The sequence below is a fragment of the Stegostoma tigrinum genome, chromosome 42 (genome assembly GCF_030684315.1).
Source record: "Stegostoma tigrinum isolate sSteTig4 chromosome 42, sSteTig4.hap1, whole genome shotgun sequence".
Lineage (NCBI taxonomy): Eukaryota > Metazoa > Chordata > Chondrichthyes > Orectolobiformes > Stegostomatidae > Stegostoma > Stegostoma tigrinum.
The window spans coordinates 2,703,385-2,725,010 of NC_081395.1; the positions used below are offsets into that span (position 1 = coordinate 2,703,385).

Below are 21,626 nucleotides of genomic sequence, written 5' to 3' on the forward strand. Positions count from 1 at the left end.
CTTCACTTCAGTTACTTTATTTGCCATGATAGTGTGTTGAATGATTTCCACAGTGCTGGATGTTACTGATTAAACCTGAAAGAGATTGGGAATATCTATCAATCTGTGACTACCTCATGACTGTAGCGATCCAGCATTTACTATAGTATGAGTAAAATCAAAATATTGTGGATGCTGAAAATCTGCAATAAACACCAAAAGTGCTGGAGAAGCTCAGTAGGTCTGGCAACATCTGTGAAGAGAGAAATTGAGTCAATGCTTTGAGAGCGGTTTGGTCTTTGGTGTTCTAGAGAAAAGTCATGTCAAACAATAAATGTTAACTCTCTTTCTCTCTCCACAGCTGCTGCCAGACCTACTGAGTTTCTCCAGTACATTCTATGTTTGTTTTTGTATCACTATCTAGACCATTTAAATGCAGACATTAACAGATTTGAACAGTTTTTGACAAAGATCAGAAATGTTGACTGCTTAAATTTGAACAGCATCTTGTGTTTTTTTTATTTCAGATTTCCAGCTTCTGTAGTATATTACCTTTGTTGTGTGAAAAAAGGCAGTGGTACCCCAGGCAATAATAAAATCAACCTTTGCATCCTTATATACCAATGGAAGGATGAATTGTGTGAGCCACATTGGAAGGCAGGCAGAAAGTGGCAAAACAGAGGCTGTCTAGAAATAGGTGATCAGAATGGGAACCCAGGAGAGAGAACTACAGCTGATTCAGATTAAGTGAGTGGTTCCCAAGAAGGGAACAGCAAAACAAAAGAGCAGGTAGGAGGCTAGAGCCGAGAATACCGATCCGATAGTGCATCAGTAAAACAAAGCTGAGAGACCAGTCATGCATGAAGTCCAGTCAGCAGATAGGCAGCCAAATTGAAGGTTAGGGAAATGTTAAAATGTTAAATGTTAAACCAGTCTCAGCCAAGTCTTAATGCAGAGTCCTGTGCAGCAGCGTATTCCTCAATGTCTGGGAGATCACAATTCAACAAATTTCCAGAAGTTGAGACAAACTCAGTGAAAGCCGAGCCTGAGGGTGTTGTAGAGTAAGCTTTTTAAAATTTTCGTTCACACATAGGACATGGAGATGGGGGGTTGGCAAGCATTTAATTGCCTGTCCCTGGTTGCCGTTGCGAAGATGATGGTGAGCTGTCTTCTTGAAGCACTGCAGTCCACAGGTGACATTCAATTTGGAACTCTCAGCTTGTTGTTTGAGCTTAAATGCACCCAGTGCTAGAGGCAAGGGTGCGTAACCAGTGGAGGAGAGGAGACTGGGGGAGAAAGGTCAGAAGGATGACTAATGTTTGAGTTAGAGAGGAAAGAGAGTGCCAGCCCGGAAAACATTCTAGCCAAAACACCATGAGTTTAGGCCATTGGACTTTGGCAAACAGAAAATACTTAACATCTTAAACGGTGTGTGGATCGACTGACAGCACGTAGACTGCAGCGGATCAAGAAGGTAGCTCATGACCACTTTCCCAAAAGCAACTATGGACAGGCAATAAATGCTGACCTGTCAGCAACGCCCACATCTCATGAGGAATTTTTAAAAAATCATTATTAACACTACTCTCACAGGACACACTGTACTTTGTTTCACTGAGAAATTACTGTGAGTACTTGAACCCTGAATAATATCTAACTGGCAACAAACTGAATGAGGACAAGTTCTCCTTCAGCGTAACTACAGTGCCTGATGTATTTTTGCAGAACTTTTCTGGGCCATCTTGGAGCAAGATAATGTTCTGTTATGGGCACTTTGGTTCCTCATACTATCTCAGGCAGACTTCTAGGTTGTTTTCAAACTATATTTATTAACAGATTGTACATGACATGATGCTAAAAAGCATCATGCTTTATGCTGTACAGGCTCCAACCTCTTGGCTAAATCATGCCACGTGACTACTGAGGTTGCAGTCATGTCACAGCTTACCTCACAGGATAATTTACATAATTAAGTGTTAACTCTACATCTCTCCCCAAGTATTTTGTCAGTTTCCAATATTATTAACTGGAAGTATTTTCTTAACATTATTGACTAAAACATTTGACTAAAAGTATTTCCCTTCAACTGAATGTATTTCAAAGCTTCAACATCTTTGTCAACTGGCCATTTAGAGTGGTGTAAAAGGGTGACGGCTTGAAGGCTAGACAGAACAATTTCAGCAGCTGAAACATAAAGACTGGAGTTATGAACAACATCCCAAAGTTTACAACAGAAAGGATAAGTAGTATTGGCCTGTCACATCAGGATGAAAAGGTACTTATTCATATGATGTACCACTTCTGCTCGACTGAACGCTGGGTAGTTTTATCTCTTTCATGATGTCTTCTGTTGAAGAGAAAGTCTGACAATGACAGGCTGCCAGTGTTGAAGTTGCACCAATTCAAATTCACTTCAAAGGATCCATCGAAGAACTGCAAAAAATCAAAGATTACTGCTTACAGTGGAAGATTTACAGTCATGACTGTAGAGAATATATCTGAAGTTATGGATAAAAAGAAAACATAAGAGGAAGTTCAATGTTAATTGTTTCTGATATAACATCTCAGAAACCAAATAAAACTAAAGAATTTTCTGGGTTCACATGCATAATGAAACATTATTTTCCTACTTCAGTATTGCTGAAGAATTAGCCATATGCACAGAGTGTCCTGTTCACTGTGACCTTAAACAATTTCAGTGGCCTCAGTCAATAAGCATGGAACTTCAGGAACACAGCGGGTCAGGCAGCATCACAGAAGCAGGAGAATCAATGTTACAGGATCCCAAGCCGAATCATTGATTCTCCTGCTCTGCTGATGCTGCCTGACCTGCTGTGCTCCTCCAGCTCGACGCTGTATTGACTCTGACTCCTGTATCTGCAGTTCTTGCTATATTTATTGGCCTCACTCTCTTGCCATGTTATAAAGCCAAAGTACTGGAACTTCCATCATTCTTTTTTATTCATTCATGGAATGTGGGCTTTACTGCTTGGAGCACCGTTTATATTGTTCATTCCTAATTGCATGTGAGATGGTGGTGATTTGCTACTTCTTGAATGGCTGCAGTCTGTCTGGTGTAGATACACTCACAATGCTGCTGAAAAGTGAGTTCCAGTATTTTGACCAGGGGACACTGATGGAACAGTGTTATATTTCCAAATCAGCAGTGGCTTGGAGGAAAAGTGCAGGGGGTGGTGTTCCCACATTACTGCTGTCCTTGTCCTTCTGGATGGTAGTGGTCATGGATTTGCAAGGTGCTGTCTAAGATGTCTAGGATGAAATTCTGCAGTGCATCTTGTAGATGGTACAAGTAGCTACTGCCAGACATCTGTGGAAGAGAGAGTATGTATTTGAAAGTGAGGTGCCTCAATTAGTCTGTTTTGTCCTGGATGGTGTCAAAGCTCTTGAGCGTTCATAGATCTATACTCATTCAGGCAAATAAGGAGTATTCTGTCACACTCCTGACATGTGTATTGTAGATAGTGGACAGCCTTTGTGGAGTCAGGAGGTGAAGTACTGGTTGCAGGATTCCTAAGCTCTGACTGTTCTTGTAGCCACACTACTTACGTGGCTACTCCAGATCAGTTTCTGATCATTGGTAACCCCAAAATGTTGGTAGTGGTGATTTAGTGAAGGTAAACCATTCAATGTCAAGGAGCTAAGGTTAGATTCACTCCTGTTGGAAATAGCCATTGCCTAACACTTGTGTGGCATGGTTATTACTTGTCAGCCCAAACTTGGATGGTAACCAGATCTTGTAACATTTGAATGTGGACTGCTTCAGTTTTGGAGGAGTCGCAAATATTGCTGAACATTGTGTAGTCATTGGCAAACATCCCACTTCTGACCTTATGATGGAGCTAAAATCATTGATGAAGCAGATGAAGATGGTTAATCCTAGGACGCAACTCTGAGGAACTCCAGCAGAGATGTCCTGGAGCTGACATGACTGACCTCCACCAACACAGCCGTCTTTCTTTTTGCCAGGTATGGCTCCAGCCACTTGAGAAGTTTCCCCAGTGTGAGGAAAGTTGACAGTAGAATAAATGAATTGCAGATTTCAAGTTCATTGATTAGCATATGTCTAGGCTCTGACCTCCAGTTTCTCAATGGTGATTCAGAAATCCATTATCCGGAATACCAAGTTGATTCTTGCGTGTGATGTTATTCTTAAAAAATTATGAATACAACTGGACATTAACACTCAATGACAATTCAGTCACCAGTCCAGCCTGTGATTATTTAAACATTGATTTATTCCACCTTCTCTGTTGAATCATCTCCCACCTCTTTCTGTTGCTGAAAAGGACTTTAGATAGTCACTAATGGGGATTACATGAACTCTGCCCTCCAAAGCTAATTGTTCATGTAGAAAATCAATATGCGAGTAACACTCTGCTTACCAAGTCTATGAGATGTTAATTCTGAAGTGAATTTACAGGATATTAATCTTTGGAGTAATTTTATGGGCTATTAATCTGGAAGCCAGGTTCCAGCGTGTTAGTCTTGGAGTGAGTTTGAAGTATTGATCAATTTATATGATATGTGATGAGTTTATGAAGTATTACAAGTAGAGGGTAAAAGTTGCCAGAGACTTAGCAGGCCATAGAACTACTCTCTCATTAGAGAGAGATGAAGGTTTTGGTTTAAGGTGAGGGTCACCATGCCTCAGACAAGTGGAGAGGTTGAGAATGAGAGCTCTTCATGATAATCTCAGTCAATGCCAGAATTGAACCCCCACTAATGCTGTAACTCTGCATTACTAATCAGTCATCCAGCCAACTGAGCTAACTTTGAGTTTACAAGGCATTTCTTCTGGAGAGAGTTAATGAGATATTAGTGCAGCAGTGAGTTTACAAGGTATTTGGGACTGGGTTTATAAGGTGTTAATTTAGATGTATTAATGTGGTATTAATGAAACATTCAGTTAGTATGGCATTACTTCTCAAATGAGTTAGAAAGGTATTAATTCTTGAATGAGTTCACAAGATATTAATTCTTGGATAAGTTTACAAGGTATTAATTTGAGTGAGTTTATGAGATATTAATTCTCAAATGAGATAGTGAGATATTGATTCTTGAGTGAATTAATGAGATGTTTGTTATTGAATGGGTTTACAAAATATTAATTCTCAACTGTATCAACGAAATGTTACTTTGTGATATCTAAACCTACATTTATAAAGATAAAGCTAAGATAATGCATTCAAACATGATATTATTTTATTTAAAATTCTATTCATTTAAATATACATTTTTTAAAAGTTTGCTTCAGTCAAAAAAGTTCTTTATTGCATTTTTGGAAAGACAGGTCGGAACATTATCGTGCTTGTGGAATTAACATTCTCCAAAGTGTTTTATTAAGATCTTATTGCCACTCAATCTGAAAAGAAAACAGAAATCATAATTGGGATCCACATTCAGATCATAAGACACTGGAGCATGAGTAGGTCACATGGGCCTTTAAATCTGCACTGCCATTCAAAGCGATCATGACTGATCTAATAATCCTCAACTCCATTTGTCTGTCTCAGTCTCTGTTGTAATAAAATTTCCACAAGTTCAAGACTCTGTGAGAGAAGAAATCACTCTTCATCACTGCCTTTGGATCAACGTTGGTGGTATAGTGGACAATGAAGAAGGTTATCTAAGATAATAAAGAGATCTTAATCAATTGGGTCAATGGGCTGAGGAGTGGCAGATGGAGTTTAATTTTCATAATACAAGATATTGCATTTTGGTAAAACAAACAGGGGCAGGGCTTATAATTAACAGTAGGACCCTGGAACAGAGAGACCTAGGGTTCAGGTATACAATGTTTTGAAATTTGTGTCACAGGAAGACAGAGTGGTGAAGAAGGCATTTAGCAAGCTTGCCTTCATTGCTCAGACCTTTGAGTTTAGGATTTGGAATTTCATGAAGAGATTGTATGGGACATTAATGAGGCATCTTCTGGAGTACTGAGTGTAGCTCTGGTTGACAAGCTGTAGGAAGGATATTGTTAAATTGGAGAGGGTTCAGAAAAGATTTACCAGGATGTTGTCAGGAACACAAGGTTTGTGTTATAAAAATAAGCTGGAGATGCTGGGATTTTTTCACTGGGGCGTAGGAGGCAGAGAGGTAACCTTTTCAAGATTTATAAAATCATTAGAGATATCGACAGGATGAATACAAGGGTCTTTTTCCTTGGGGCATATTTTTAAGGTGAGAGGTGAAGGTTTAAAAAAGGACATGAGGGGCAACATTTTTGCATAGAGATTGGTTTGTGTGTGGAATGAACTGCTGGAGGAAGTGGTAGATGCAGGTATAGTTATGACATTTAGAAGACATTTCGATAAGTCCCCATGAATAGAGAAAGTTTGGAGGGATATGGGCCAAATGCAGGCAGGTGAGACTAGTTTACTTTGGGAACATGGACTAGTTGAACCAAAAGGTCTGTTTCAATGCTGTATGATTCTATGACTCCATGGACCTTGACTCTTCCACAACAGGAAGTATCCTTCCCGCTTCTGTCCTGTTAAGTCCCATAAGAATCTTGTAAGTTTCAGTAAAGTCTCCTATATTTTACTAAACTCCAATTAGTGTAAGCACAATTAGTCAGTCTCTCCTCATAAGAAAATCCTCAAAACTCAAAATCAGCCTAGTGAAACTTGTGTAGGCTGCCTCGAATGTCAGTATATCTTTCCTTAGATAACGGGACAAAAACTAATGTATCACTCATGTTGAAGAAGAGAGGGAGGTGGAAGATGAGAAGCCATAAACTGGTTATCCTGACCTCGGTCATTGGTAAGATTTTAGGGTCAATATTTAAGGATGAAATTGTGAAGTATCTGGAACTGCATGCTTACATAGGGCTGAGTCAGTTGGGCTTCATCAAGGTGAGTCATACCTGACACATCTGTTATAATTCTTTGATGAGGTAATGAGCAAGTTAGACCAAGGAGAGCCAGTGTACCTGTGATAATGGGAACTGTAGATGCTGGAGAATTCCAAGATAATAAAATGTGAGGCTGGATGAACACAGCAGGCCAAGCAGCATCTCAGGAGCACAAAAGCTGACGTTTCGGGCCTAGACCCTTCATCAGAGAGGGGGATGGGGAGAGGGAACTGGAATAGTGTACCCGATCTATTATTATGCTCCCAGCTTCATTTTCTAAGAAGCCTATATTTACTTTGGCCTCCCTTAAAGAGGCTGTTACTGCTCAATTCTATACTATTTGCTAGTTTACCCTCACTTTATTTTCCTCCTTTTTTTGATCATGTTCCCTTGACTTTTAAAGTTTTCTGAATGTTTACCACTTATTTTTTGTCACATTTTGTGTTTTTGTCTCTTTCAATTTGATACTATCCTCAACTTCTTGGTTAACTGTGGTTGGTTTATCTCCTTCAAATCGTTCTTGCTCACTGGGATGTATCTTTTCTATGAATCATGAACTATTTTCTTAAATTAAGTCACTGTAGTCCCACTGTTCCATTGGACTCCTTTCTCATTAGAGAGAGTCAACTGATAGTGGTTTAATGTGAGGGTCACCGTGATTCAGGTGACGGGAGAGGGTGAGAAGGAGAATTCTTCATGGTAACCCTAGCTGGTATAGGAATTGCACCCACACTGTTGGCGTTACTCTGCCTTTAAAACCAGACATCCAGCCAACTGAACTAATTTACCCCTCCCCTTCAATATCTGTGATTTCCCTCAATTGCCTTTTCTCCTAAGTTCTTTGCCCAGTCAACTCCAGCAATTCTGTCCTCACCTCTATATGATTATTATTTAAGCTCAGCACAGTTACATAGAACATAGAACATTACAGCACAGTACAGGCCCTTCGGCCCTCGATGTTGTGCCGACCTGTCATACCGATCTGAAGCCCATCTAACCTACACTATTCCATGTACGTCCATATGCTTGTCCAATGACGACTTAAATGTACATAAAGTTGGCGAATCTACTACTGTTGCAGACAAAGCATTCCATTCCCTTACTACTCTCTGAGTAAAAAAACTACCTCTGACATCTGTCCTATATCTTTCACCCCTCAATCTAAAGCTATGCCCCCTCATGCTCGCCGTCACCATCCTAGGAAAAAGGCTCTCCCTATCCACCCTATCCAACCCTCTGATTATTTCATATGTTTCAATTAAGTCACCTCTCAACCTTCTTCTCTCGAATGAAAACTGCCTCAAGTCCCTCAGCCTTTCCTCGTAAGACCTTCCCTCCATACCAGGCAACATCCTAGTAAATCTCCTCTGCACCCTTTCCAAAGCTTCCACATCCTTCTTATAATGCGGTGACCAGAACTGGACTCAATATTCCAAGTGCGGCCGCACCAGAGTTTTGTACAGCTTCACCATAGCCTCTTGGTTCCGGAACTCGATCCCTCTATTAATAAAAGCTAAAACACTGTATGACTTCTTAACAGCCCTGTCAACCTGGGTGGCAACTTTTAAGGATCTGTGTACATGGACACTGAGATCTTTCTGCTCATCTACACTACTAAGAATCTTACCATTAGCCCTGTACTTTGCCTTCCGGTTACTCCTACCAAAATGCATCACCTCACACTTGTCTGCATGAAACTCCATTTGCCACCTCTCAGCCCAGCTCTGCAGCTTATCTATGTCTCTCTGCAACCTACAGCATCCTTCGTCACTATCCACAACTCCACCGACCTTAGTGTTGTCTGCAAATTTACTAATCCATCCTTCTCCGCCCTCATCCAGGTCATTTATAAAAATGACAAACAGCAGTGGACCCAACACCGACCCTTGCGGTACACCACTAGTAACTGGTCTCCAGGATGAACATTTCCCATCAAGTACCACCCTCTGTCTTCTTTCAGCAAGCCAATTTCCGATCCAAACTGCTATATCTCTCATAATCCCATTCCTCCGCATTTTGTACAATAGCCTATTGTGGGGAAGCTTATCGAACGCCTTGCTGAAATCCATATACACCACATCAACCGGTTTACTCTCATCTACCTAAGATAATAAAATGTGAGGCTGGATGAACACAGCAGGCCAAGCAGCATCTCAGGAGCACAAAAGCTGACGTTTCGGGCCTAGACCCTTCATCAGAGAGGGGGATGGGGGGAGGGAACTGGAATAAATAGGGAGAGAGGGGGAGGCGGACCGAAGATGGAGAGTAAAGAAGATAGGTGGAGAGAGTGTAGGTGGGGAGGTAGGGAGGGGATAGGTCAGTCCAGGGAAGACGGACAGGTCAAGGAGGTGGGATGAGGTTAGTAGGTAGCTGGGGGTGCGGCTTGGGGTGGGAGGAAGGGATGGGTGAGAGGAAGAACCGGTTAGGGAGGCAGAGACAGGTTGGACTGGTTTTGGGATGCAGTGGGTGGGGGGGAAGAGCTGGGCTGGTTGTGTGGTGCAGTGGGGGGAGGGGATGAACTGGGCTGGTTTAGGGATGCAGTAGGGGAAGGGGAGATTTTGAAGCTGGTGAAGTCCACATTGATACCATATGGCTGCAGGGTTCCCAGGCGGAATATGAGTTGCTGTTCCTGCAACCTTCGGGTGGCATCATTGTGGCAGTGCAGGAGGCCCATGATGGACATGTCATCAAGAGAATGGGAGGGGGAGTGGAAATGGTTTGCGACTGGGAGGTGCAGTTGTTTGTTGCGAACTGAGCGGAGGTGTTCTGCAAAGCGGTCCCCAAGCCTCCGCTTGGTTTCCCCAATGTAGAGGAAGCCGCACCGGGTACAGTGGATGCAGTATACCACATTGGCAGATGTGCAGGTGAACCTCTGCTTAATGTGGAATGTCATCTTGGGGTGAGGGAGGAGGTGTGGGGACAAGTGTAGCATTTCCTGCGGTTGCAGGGGAAGGTGCCGGGTGTGGTGGGGTTGGAGGGCAGTGTGGAGGGAACAAGGGAGTCACGGAGAGAGTGGTCTCTCCGGAAAGCAGACAGGGGAGGGGATGGAAAAATGTCTTGGGTGGTGGGGTCGGATTGTAAATGGTGGAAGTGTCGGAGGATAATGCGTTGTATCCGGAGGTTGGTAGGGTGGTGTGTGAGAACGAGGGGGGTCCTCTTGGGGCGGTTGTGGCAGGGGCGGGGTGTGAGGGATATGTCGCGGGAAATGCGGGAGACGCGGTCAAGGGCGTTCTCAATCACCGTGGGGGGAAAGTTGCGGTCCTTAAAGAACTTGGACATCTGGGATGTGCGGGAGTGGAATGTCTTATCGTGGGAGCAGATGCGGCAGAGGCGGAGGAATTGGGAATAGGGGATGGAATTTTTGCAGGAGGGTGGGTGGGAGGAGGTGTATTCTAGGTAGCTGTGGGAGTCGGTGGGCTTGAAATGGACATCAGTTACAAGCTGGTTGCCTGAGATGGAGACTGAGAGGTCCAGGAAGGTGAGGGATGTGCTGGAGATGGCCCAGGTGAACTGAAGGTTGGGGTGGAAGGTGTTGGTGAAGTGGATGAACTGTTCGAGCTCCTCTGGGGAGCAAGAGGCGGCGCCGATACAGTCATCAATGTACCGGAGGAAGAGGTGGGGTTTGGGGCCTGTGTAGGTGCGGAAGAGGGACTGTTCCACGTAACCTACAAAGAGGCAGGCATAGCTGGGGCCCATGCGGGTGCCCATGGCCACCCCCTTAGTCTGTAGGAAGTGGGAGGAGTCAAAAGAGAAGTTGTTGAGTGTGAGGACGAGTTCAGCTAGGCGGATGAGAGTGTTGGTGGAGGGGGACTGGTCGGGCCTGCGGGACAGGAAGAAGCAGAGGGCCTTGACCTGTCCGTCTTCCCTGGACTGACCAATCCCCTCCCTACCTCCCCACCTACACTCTCTCCACCTATCTTCTTTACTCTCCATCTTCGGTCCGCCTCCCCCTCTCTCCCTATTTATTCCAGTTCCCTCTCCCCATCCCCCTCTCTGATGAAGGGTCTAGGCCCGAAACGTCAGCTTTTGTGCTCCTGAGATGCTGCTTGGCCTACTGTGTTCATCCAGCCTCACATTTTATTATATTGGAATCTCCAGCATCTGCAGTTCCCATTATCTCTGATACTCTCATCTACCTGTTTGGTCACCTTCTCGAAGAACTCAGTAAGGTTTGTGAGGCACGACCTTCCCTTCACAAAACCGTGCTGACTATCCCTAATCAATTTATTCTTTTCTAGATGATTATAAATCCTATCCCTTATAACCTTTTCCAACACTTTACCAACAACTGAGGTAAGGTTCACTGGTCTATAACCAACAATTGAGATAAGGCTCACTGTTTCTGACTCAAGTTTCTCACCCTCAAACTGAGTAGAAAGTTCCACCATGTTATTGTCACTGCTTCTTTAAGGAGCCTTTTATACTGAGATCATTATTAAACCTGTCTTATTGTACATTACCAGATCTAAAATAGCCTGATCCCTGTAAGTCCACAACATATTATTCTAGGCAACCATACCAAATGCATGATTTCTTCTCATGGCTGTCATTTGGTTTTTCCAAATCTACATTAAAATTAAAGTCACCATTAATTCCTGTACTGTCCTTTTTTCGATACCTTAACTATCTCTTGATTTATTCTCTGTCCCACAGGAAGGCAGAGTATTATCTGATGGATAATGGATTGAGAAAGGAGGAGATGCCAGGAGACCTGGGTGACTTTCTACACCAGTTGCCGGAAGTAAGCGTGCAGGTGCAGGAGGCAGTGAAGAAGGCTAGTGTAGTGCTGGCCTTCATAGTGAGAGGATTTGATTACAGGAGCAGGGAGTTATGGATTTTTCGTGAGACCACACCTGAAGTATTGTGTGTACTTTTAGTTTCCTTATCTGAGGAAGAATGTTGTGGTGACGGAGGATGTGCAACAAAGGTTTACCAGACTGATTCCTTGCATGACAGGACTGACATTTGAAGACAGACTGGATCAGTTAGGATTCGCTTGAGTTTAGAAGGATTAGGGAGAAACTTATAGAAACTTATAAAATTCTAACAGGATAATCACAGGAAAGATATTCCTGATGACCAGAGGGTCCAGAACCAGGGGGCACAGATTAATTTATTGGTTAGGCCATTTAGGACTAAAATAAGGAGAAAAATCTTCACCCAGAGAGTGGTTATCCTGTGGAATTCTCTGCCACAGGAAGTGGTTGAGACCAAAATATTTAATGTTTTCAAGAAGGAATTAGATATAGTTTTTAGGGCCAAAGGGATCAAAAGGGGTGTGGGAAGAATGTAGGAACAGGATACTGGGTTGGAAGATCATCCATGATCATATTGAATGATGGAGCAGGCTTGGAGGGCTGGATGGCCGATTCCTACTCCTATTGTCTACGTTCTGTGTTCCTATGTGTCTACTGATGTTAGACGGCCTTCTCTCACCAGTGTCTTTTTCCCTTTGATGTTTCTTAACCTCCGTCACTAAGGAGTCTACATCATTAGATCCAATCTCATTTCATGCTATCAAACTCATTACTCAACTTGTTAACAAAGCTACTTCAAGCTTCTCTTCCCTCCCGCAATTCTTACGTTTTTTTTAACTATGCTAAAAGCAGTTTGGTAATGCAGGAAATCATTTATTCTTGTTAATAGTAAAAACCTGGTGTGTATAGTCTTTTAGTATGAATTAGACAGCAAGGTACAGTTAGGCAATTGGGTGCTTTAATCAAGTTATCACATTTGTGACGACACTGGACATAGTAGAACCTGATTTCCAATGAACTATCACAGTGAGTTGTGACAAGAAAAAGCACCAGCCCTGTAGATAGGGTTCTATTGTCTGTTGTTGAGTAAACTGACTACTTATTTTATAAGGCAAATCATTGCTGCAGATTTTCAGACAGCCAGCCTGGCTCAAGTCAGAAATGTTCAGAATACATACCCTCTAATTTGATGGCCACAGACTTTTCATTTCATTCTGTATTGTGAGATTGAAAGCAAAGGCACTGACCTTATTTCACCACACAGCACACATCGATTTGGAAATGTATTTCCATCGATATCACAAACTGGAATATACTCTCTAGTACATATAGGGGCATTAGGATAGTCTTCACAATGTGGCTGAAATGGTAAAATTAACACATAGGTATTTTAAATGTGTGGATGTAAAATTCAATTGCATAGTGCAACTTCTGACGCATTGGTATGATTCAATTTGGATGACACGCACAGCCTAGTCAGCTGCTGAGACCCTGGTTGAAGCCGAACCTCCCTACTTTCCCTGATAAGTCGGTACTTAACCTGGCCTCCAAGTACCTTAATTTCACATCCAATGTGCTTGTATTCATCTATGCTGAGTGGACTCACTTTGACTGATCCTATGATCTTTGCTGAGTCATTACCTCTCCAGTGGCCAAGTGTGACCAGATACATTAACCCCAATAACTCTGCCCACCCAATGACATCAATATATGAATATGCTGTTGGCCATGTGCTCTTTTATGTGTCTGCTGAATTGAATGACATGATCATAACTGGATCCCGTTGTGTCACCTCCTGTTTTCACTTGCATCTGCTCATGACCGATCATTTATCGGACCCTTTGGCCCAAATAAAATTCCAACTGGCCGTTGAACTGATCATAGGTTTGTTAACACGCTCAAATGTTTAATAATTTGAATCAGGCCTATTGCTAGGCGTTGCTTGTGACTGGTTCACTGGCCACATGGGTGTTTTCCTAGTGGTGAATAGAAATTTGTTGCAAATTGTGTCTTCACTGAGCCACAGCACATATACACAGAACACCGGTGTTGTAGGGAGATAATGAAAAAATACATAAACAGGAGATTCATAATCTTCTCAGTTCAGGGACTGTCTCTGAACTGGTTGGCCACAGTCAGTGTACTGTGCACATGTGAATAAAGGGTGACTTGGTGATGGAATACAAAAAAGAAAAAAAATCAGGCCCATTACTGGCCTCTGCATTCTACCCACAAGATTCCCAATGGTCAAAATAATGACAGCAAGCCAACACAACAGCCAATCAGATTGATGTCACACTATCATGCTCACCATCCCCAGCCATTGTGATGAACATTCTGTCCCTTCTCCTTTAGTATTCACTTCCAAACGTATGTGACAGCTCAGAGGGCCTTGGCCTAATGAGTACCACTTGCTGTATGTTACCTTCTGTTTGATCCTGCCTGGACATCGTGTTGTTTATTACAACCTTCCAGGTGGACTTGTCAATTAAGTATAAATCAGTATGTGTTTTGGGTCAATTTGAGCACAGATGCATCACAGCAAAACCCAGTCCTATCCTTCCTGGCGTGAATCACATCTAATCCAAAATTAGATCCCCTCATTGATATTTCCTCTTCAGGACCAGTGATCCAACGACGAGGAATTGGAGACTTACTAATCTATAACCATCAATGCTGGAATGAGCGTTGCCCACTTTAAAACAACAAGGAGAATTTAACATCGACAAAAAGTGTTAAAATTAGGCTCTCACCTCATTCTTATCGGAAAGTTGAATTTTGGCCAGATCTGAAGCGGGAAACAGAGCATGTATTAAAAGGGCACAAACCTACATCAACCACATATTGCACATTTACTGAGCATTTGGAGACACCAGTTATTGTGGGTATTCTAATTAGCAAAGCAATTCAATAAATCATCGAGTAACTAAAGATTTGAAAGAGTTTTAAAAATGATATTGCTGCCTCAAACCATAACACTTTAGTATTTTAGCCATTAGATAAGAGTTCCACATGCCCAAATTTAGTTGTCTGAAATAAAATTCTAAGTATCAGTACTTAGATCCAGGACTCCTTTAGGATAACATGTTGTGAATTCGAAAAATAAAATACTGTTCATTGATAATCTAGTGGTTTTCTGTGCTATTTTTGAATTGAGTATTACACCTGGATTGTCCTGTGTGCTGAATAAGTGTGTCTGAGGCATATTTTTCACAATTCCTGATGATGTGTGATACAGGACACCAAGGATGAAATCTCAATGGACGTGTTGCTATTTACTCCCACTATCCTGTCCATCAGGAAACACTTACATGGTCTAGCATAATTCCTCAGTTCTACTCTGTACCGTTCATGGTTGTTCGTCTATGCTTCTCAAGGATGTAGGATGGTATTTAGCAGATATTTGTCTCCAACTAATCACAAAATATGCAATGATAACAACATAGCTCACCGACAGTAGCAAGAAATGCAATCATGGTGACGAGAAACACTCTGCCCATCTTCATTGAGTCAGATGGTTGAATGTGTTTAGACAGTTTCATCTGCCCAGTGTTCCTGTTTGTAACATCACAAGTCATCATTTTCTGAAAATAAGTTGTAACAATATGATAAAGAATTACCTTTGAAAGAATTAATTGAAGATTGAGCGTTAAGTTACTTATGTAAATAACGCTTACACAGCCAGCAATGCAGGACCCCATAAGTCTCACCAGTTTAAAAGTCACACCTTTGAAGTAAAGCAGTTGAATACAAGACCTAACCTGTAACCCACAGTAGCTTCTAAGGATTTGCTGCATGGCATCGTCATTACTTCCACATTCCCTTCCAGGCCACACAACAGCTAAACTTCAGAATATATCATGTACCCTCCTTATTTCTGGAACATAGCCCTGGCTGATTGCAGTAATCCAAAAGAGCCACCGCCACCTTCTTAATGGGCAACTCAGGATGATCTATGGAGCTGTGGCCCAGAAAGGAATGAGTTTAAAAATACAGTATTGGCACTAACAGTCTGCCTCTCTATAATTTATGCAAACAGTGGAATGGAGGGGACAATACTACAATAAACTTATCATGGGAGATGGGACGCTTTTTGAACAGTTGATGTGGACTCGATCAGCCTAATGGCCTGCTTCCACACTATAGGGATTCCATGGTTTTATGAATTCCAGGTGTGAGATGAACTTTGTGAAATTTAATACATTTACTTTGGAAAGGATTCCTCTTAAATTTATCAATGATTAACACTCTGAAAGCAGGGCAAAAGTCACTACCTTGATCAGACCAATATGATAAAGATTGAAGTGACACAGCGACAGTATGCTCCCATCTTAGATAAACAGGGCAGAAGAACCTCAAAACATTCTGTTGTTAGAGTAACAGAACAAGAAAAGATGAGAGATGTTGGGCAGTGGAGTCTTGCATCATAAAGTTTGTGGACAGAGGAACAGAGTAATGATGTCACAGAGTGGAAATGGGGGAGGGGTTTGATGTTTTAGTTCTGCTCTTCATTCTAATTCAGGTAAGACTTCTTTGGAACTGTTAAACTTCATTAATTGTTACAATGGCACTTGACTGTAAGGCTACAAAGCAGCAAGTATCACTTTGTGCACCATCCAATTCCTTACCAACATATCAACACATGACTACTGAGACAGAGAATGCTGGAAAACCTCAGCAAGTTTGGCAGTATGTGTAAAGTGAGAAACAAAGTTGCCAGGGTGGATGCTGAGAGGATATTATTTCTGTGGGACAAGACGGAGTTGAAGAGAATTTGTTTCTCTCAGAGGGTTGTGAATCTTTGAAACTCTCATCTCCAGCAAGAAATGGAAATGAGGTCATTGAGCATTTCCAAAGCAGAGGTTGATACTTGTTTAAGGTTATCAGAATGGCCTTCACTTCCTCACTGGCATTTCCTCACTGATGTAAACAAACTCCACCACCAGATGAGGAGAAGAATCTTCTTATTCTGAGCTGGAAAAGTACCAGAGGATTCTTGATAAACTGCCTCGAGAACTGGAGAGTCGGGAACAACTTCTGTAAAGGACAAAGCAAGGCCTGCTAGTCCCAGATTCTCAAGGTCACCCCCGGGCCTGTTCCCTGGTCAGAAATTTCCAAGGCAGAAAATTGCTCATCATCTTCAGGCAACAGTAGAATGGGATCATAAAGCTGATTAAACTCTGAAAAGCTGAGAGAGTTCCTGAGATAATGGGAACTGCAGATGCTGGAGATTCCAAGATAATAAAATGTGAGGCTGGATGAACACAGCAGGCCAAGCAGCATCTCAGGAGCACAAAAGCTGACGTTTCGGGCCTGGACCCTTCATCATCATCTCTGATGAAGGGTCCAGGCCCGAAACGTCAGCTTTTGTGCTCCTGAGATGCTGCTTGGCCTGCTGTGTTCATCCAGCCTCACATTTTATTATCTCAGAGTTCCTGAGATAACGTCCAGTCTTCTTGACATGGAGCTTCAGTAGGTGGAGAAATTGGTGGAAAATCTTCACAAAATGTAATTTTGTCATCACCTTGGCTTGTAATGTCTTCACTCTGTCAGGAATATCTAGTAGCCTGTATAAAAGAGCTAGCTCAAAAGGGAATGGTATTGTGGTATTGTTGCTAGACTATTAATCCAGAGATGCAGGTCGCATTCTGGGGATCAGGGGTTGAATCCCACCATGGCAGTGCGTGGAAGTTGAATTCAATAATAAAAAACCCTGGAATTAAAAATCTAATGATAATATTATCATTAAGAGTAACCACCACACAGTCCTGTCACCTTCATGGTAAGTGTGGCAGTTACCATACTAAATGGGATAGACTCAAAACTGGGCATCTACGGGTCACTGTGCCATCAGCAGCAGCAATTGTAATTAAATACAACCTGCAGCCTCGTGGCCCAGCATTCCCCACCCAACCATTACCATCAAGCCAGAGGATCAACCCAGGTTCAGTGAAGAGGACGGGAGGGTGTGCCAGGAACAGCACTGGGCACACCTAAAAATTAGGCATCAACACCGGAATAATTGCATGCCATGTATCATAAGAGGCAAGTGATAAAGCTAAACCATTTCATAATCAATGCATCAGATCTAAGCTTTGCAGTCCTGCCACATCCAGGCATGAATGCACGGTGGCTCAGAGTTTAGCACTGTTGTATCCACCCTGTCAGCTCTGTTTCTCTCTCTACAGATACTGCCAAACCTGCTGGGCTTCTCCAGCATTTTCTGTTTTTGCCTCAGTAGTCATGTGTTAGAATTTTCTGAAAAGACATTGGATGGCAGACAAAGTAGCGCTTACCACTTTGTAGCCTTACCATCAAGTGGCCATGCAACAATTAACATGGTTTAACAGGTGCTAAGAAAGGACCTGGGTTTTATTTCACCCTCAGGTGACTGTCTGTGTGGAGTTTGCACATTCTTTCTGTCTACATGAGTTTCCTCCCACAGACCAAAGATGTGCAGGTCGGGGTGGATTGGCCATGCTAAGTTGCCCGTAGTGTCCAGAGTGTGCAGGCTAGGTGGGTTGTCCGAGGGAAATACAAGGCTATAGAGATGGAGTAGAGAAGTGGGTCTAGGTGGGATGTTCTTCAGAGGGTTGGTGAAAACTTGATGGGCCAAAGGGCCTCCTTCCACACTGCAGGGATTCAATGATTCTATGAACTCTGAAAGAAGAGGAGGCTCCATAAAAAAGCCCCAACATTAAAATTCTGGATCTGAGATAACAAGGTGTACAGCTAGATGAACACAGCATCAGCATTCAGAAGAAGGGTCTAGATCCAAAACGTCAGCTTTCCTGCTCCTCTGATGCTGCTTGGCCTGCTGTGTTCATCCAGCTCCATACCTTGTTATCTCAGTTTCTCCAGCATCGGCAGTTCCCACTATCTCAAAATTCTGGATCTCCCTTTCTAGTACTGTGACTGTCCCTACGCCAAATGGACTGCAGTGATTCCAGAAGGCAGCTCACCACGACCTTGTCAAGGGAAATTAGGGGTAGGCAATAAATGCTGGTCATGCCAGACATGCCCACATCTCATGAATGAACATTACAAAAAGCTTTGCCTTAAGGCTAGGCAGTAAAGGAATATTTTGGTGCAATGGATACTGATGACACCGATTCATTGTGTCTGTTTTCTTCTATTCCTCAGATCTGACAGTCAAATATAGGTAGGCATATTTTTCAATTGATCAACCTCATAAAAGTTAGCATAAATTCTAATGGCCAGGATTGCTTGTTTTATTGCTATCACATTGCAAACTACAGTGTAAAGTATTGTTTTGTGTGCTATACAGGAGTTCGTACCACACAAAATGCATCATGGTAGAACAGAGTGCAGAACACAATGTTATCTCAGTTTCTCCAGCATTGGCAGTTCCCACTATCTCAAAAGACCTCTATAATTTCTGCAGTACTGATCTGTTACATCAGACATCCATCTTATTTTGTGCCCACCAGCATCATGCTTCCTTCTGTATAGCCTTGAGAAGTCTTGTGTATATTGGTTTCTGCTGGGATGCCTTGGGTACTTTCATTGTCTCCAATCCAACATGCTGTATCAGTCTAAACTACTGCTACTGAGCTACCATACATACTTCAGCAGAAGGTAGGCCAGTCTTGATGAACAATGATTTGGTTTATTACATATTATTTAGTAGCTAGTTATATTACATCTATGATGCATATTTGTCTCATAACGAAACTTTCAGGCTAAACTTAAGACTACAACATAGAATATCCTTTATTGTCACGTGTGCAGTGTAAAAAAAAACAATGAAAAGTGTGTACCATCAGCATACATAGGTGCCATTCACATTAACTTAGAAGAAAATTTTAAAAATCCCTTAAAGGGAGTCCAACTTTTCCTTCTCCAATACTGCAGCATGCCGCCGCCAGAGTCCCACTCTGGGCTTCCCAACCCATGCCATGTCCTCAACAGTGTCCCACTCTGGGCTTCCCAGTGTACACTGTGTTCCCAAGAGTGTCCAACTCTGGTCTTCCCAGCCCACACCAAGTACCTGAGAGTGTCCCACTCCAGGCTTCCCAGACAATGCCATGTCCCCGAGAGTGTCCCACTTTGGGCTTCCCAGCCCATGCCACATCCTCGACAGTGTCCCACTCTGGGCTTCCCAGTGTACACTGTGTTCCCAAGAGTGTCCAACTCTGGTCTTCCCAGCCCACACCAAGTACCTGAGAGTGTCCCACTCCAGGCTTCCCAGACAATGCCATGTCCCCGAGAGTGTCCCACTTTGGGCTTCCCAGCCCATGCCACATCCTCGACAGTGTCCCACTCTGGGCTTCCCAGTGTACACTGTGTTCCCAAGAGTGTCCCCCTCCGGGCTTCCCAGCCCATGCCACGTCCCTGACAGTGTCTCACCCCAGGCTGCCCAGCCCATGCCATGTCACTGAGTGTCCCACTCCGGGCTTCCCAGCCCACGCAGTGTCACTGAGGGTGTCCCACTCCTGGCTTCCCAGTGTACACTGTGTTCCCAAGAGTGTCCCGCTCTGGACTTCCCAGCCTACGCAATGTCACCGAGAGTATACCATTCCGGGCTTCCCAGCCCATGCCATGCTTTCACCAGGGGTTCACTCCACGCAGAAGTGAGAGTCCTGCTTTGGATTTCACAAGCCAGCTGACTGACTCTGTGGCCACGCTGCCCCAGAGATGCCACTGGGCACTGCTGGCCCAGAGCACATCGAAGCTGCCTTCTGCCAAAGAGCTCTCTTTATCCGGTAAGTTTGAGAAGAAAGAAGCAGAAGAAGGGAAAAGGACAAGCCTGGGCGCAGGAGCCTGTAGGCTGCCACCATCTTGGTGCTAATTTAGTGGCTACTACTAGTTTTAAAACATATTAATGCAAAAAACAATCATTGAACAATCATCTTCTGGTGAACACAACCATAATTCGTAGGACAAAATGAACTCTGGTTAACTCCTCCCCAGCAACACTTGTTTGTATCTGGTTAGATGGGGCTTACCTTGTGATGTTAGTTAACCCTTTAAGCCACTAATTACCATGGACAACAAGGAGCAGCTGCCAGTCAGTTACATTCTGAATACATTTACAGTGCTCAGGCAGACAATGGGTTCCATAAGTTATTCCTTTGAAAACTTTCCTCAGTAGGTCTTACCCTTATGATTTTCAGGTGCCTAAATGTCACAACTATTCTTGGGTCAACAAACAAGACTGTTCCCTGAGCACAGTGTACCAGCTGTAGTTGGTACTGAGCCAACAGGATCTTGCAGAGAGTGCTACAGGCTTTGGCCGATTGTGGACAAATAGGAATTGTTAGACAGAAAACTGCAAAGTGAAACATATGAGATATCTCAAATGGGATGAGACCAGTAGAAGTTTAATGGGACAAATATGACTTGTAGCCAGTAAGTGATCTACTATACAGTTGGCCAAATGTTACCCTTCACTGGATTCGGTAGGAAAGAATATCACGTGTTGCAGTCAGTGTCAACGTCCTGGCAGTTACTGTTGATCAGACACTGAGCTGGACCATCCATATAAATATAGTGACTACAAGAGTAGGTCAGTGAATAGCAATCTTGCAGTGAATAATTCACCTCCTCACTCCCCAAAGTCTGTCCACCATGTACAAGGCACAAGTCAGGAGTGTGATGGAATACTCCCCACTTGCCCGGATGAATACACCTCCAGCAACACTGGAGAAGATTGACACAAAGCAGCCCACTTGATTGGCACCACTACCACAAGCATTCATTCCCTCCACCAGTGGTGAGCAGTAGCAGCAAGTGTGTACTCTCTCCGAGATGCACAGCAGAAATTCACCAAAACTCCTTAAAAAACACTTTCCAAACCCATGACCACTGCCATCTAGAATCACAAGGGCAGCAGATGTTTGGGAGCACCACCACTTGCAAGCTCCCCACCACATCACTTACCATTCCGATTTGGAAATATATTCTTATTCCTTCAGTGCCACTGGGTCAAAATGCGGGAAATCCCTGTCTTACAGCATTGACAATCTACCTACAGCATTGGATTGCAGCAG

General features: G+C 43.1%; 1 protein-coding gene across 1 annotated transcript; it reads right to left on the reverse strand.

Moving 5' to 3' along the window:
* Positions 1-5,264: 5,264 nt before the first annotated feature.
* LOC125449207 (ovomucoid-like) lies at positions 5,265-15,167 on the reverse strand. The gene is made up of 4 exons (XM_048524894.1): positions 15,065-15,167; positions 14,367-14,401; positions 12,861-12,973; positions 5,265-5,362 (listed from the first exon to the last, which is right to left on the reverse strand). The coding sequence occupies exons 1-4, from the start codon at positions 15,153-15,155 to the stop codon at positions 5,317-5,319; spliced, it is 285 nt and encodes a 94-aa protein (XP_048380851.1). The 5' UTR covers positions 15,156-15,167; the 3' UTR covers positions 5,265-5,316.
* Positions 15,168-21,626: the final 6,459 nt, after the last annotated feature.

Excerpts from the sequence above, each read along its gene's own strand:
- LOC125449207 (XM_048524894.1), bottom strand. The coding sequence starts at position 15,155 with ATGAAACTGTCTAAACACATTCAACCATCTGACTCAATGAAGATGGGC. Across the intron at positions 14,402-15,064 it reads TGCATTTCTTGCTACTGTCG|ATCTGGCCAAAATTCAACTT; the intron begins GTGAGCTATGTT and ends TTCCCGCTTCAG. Across the intron at positions 12,974-14,366 it reads AACTTTCCGATAAGAATGAG|CCACATTGTGAAGACTATCC; the intron begins GTGAGAGCCTAA and ends TTACCATTTCAG.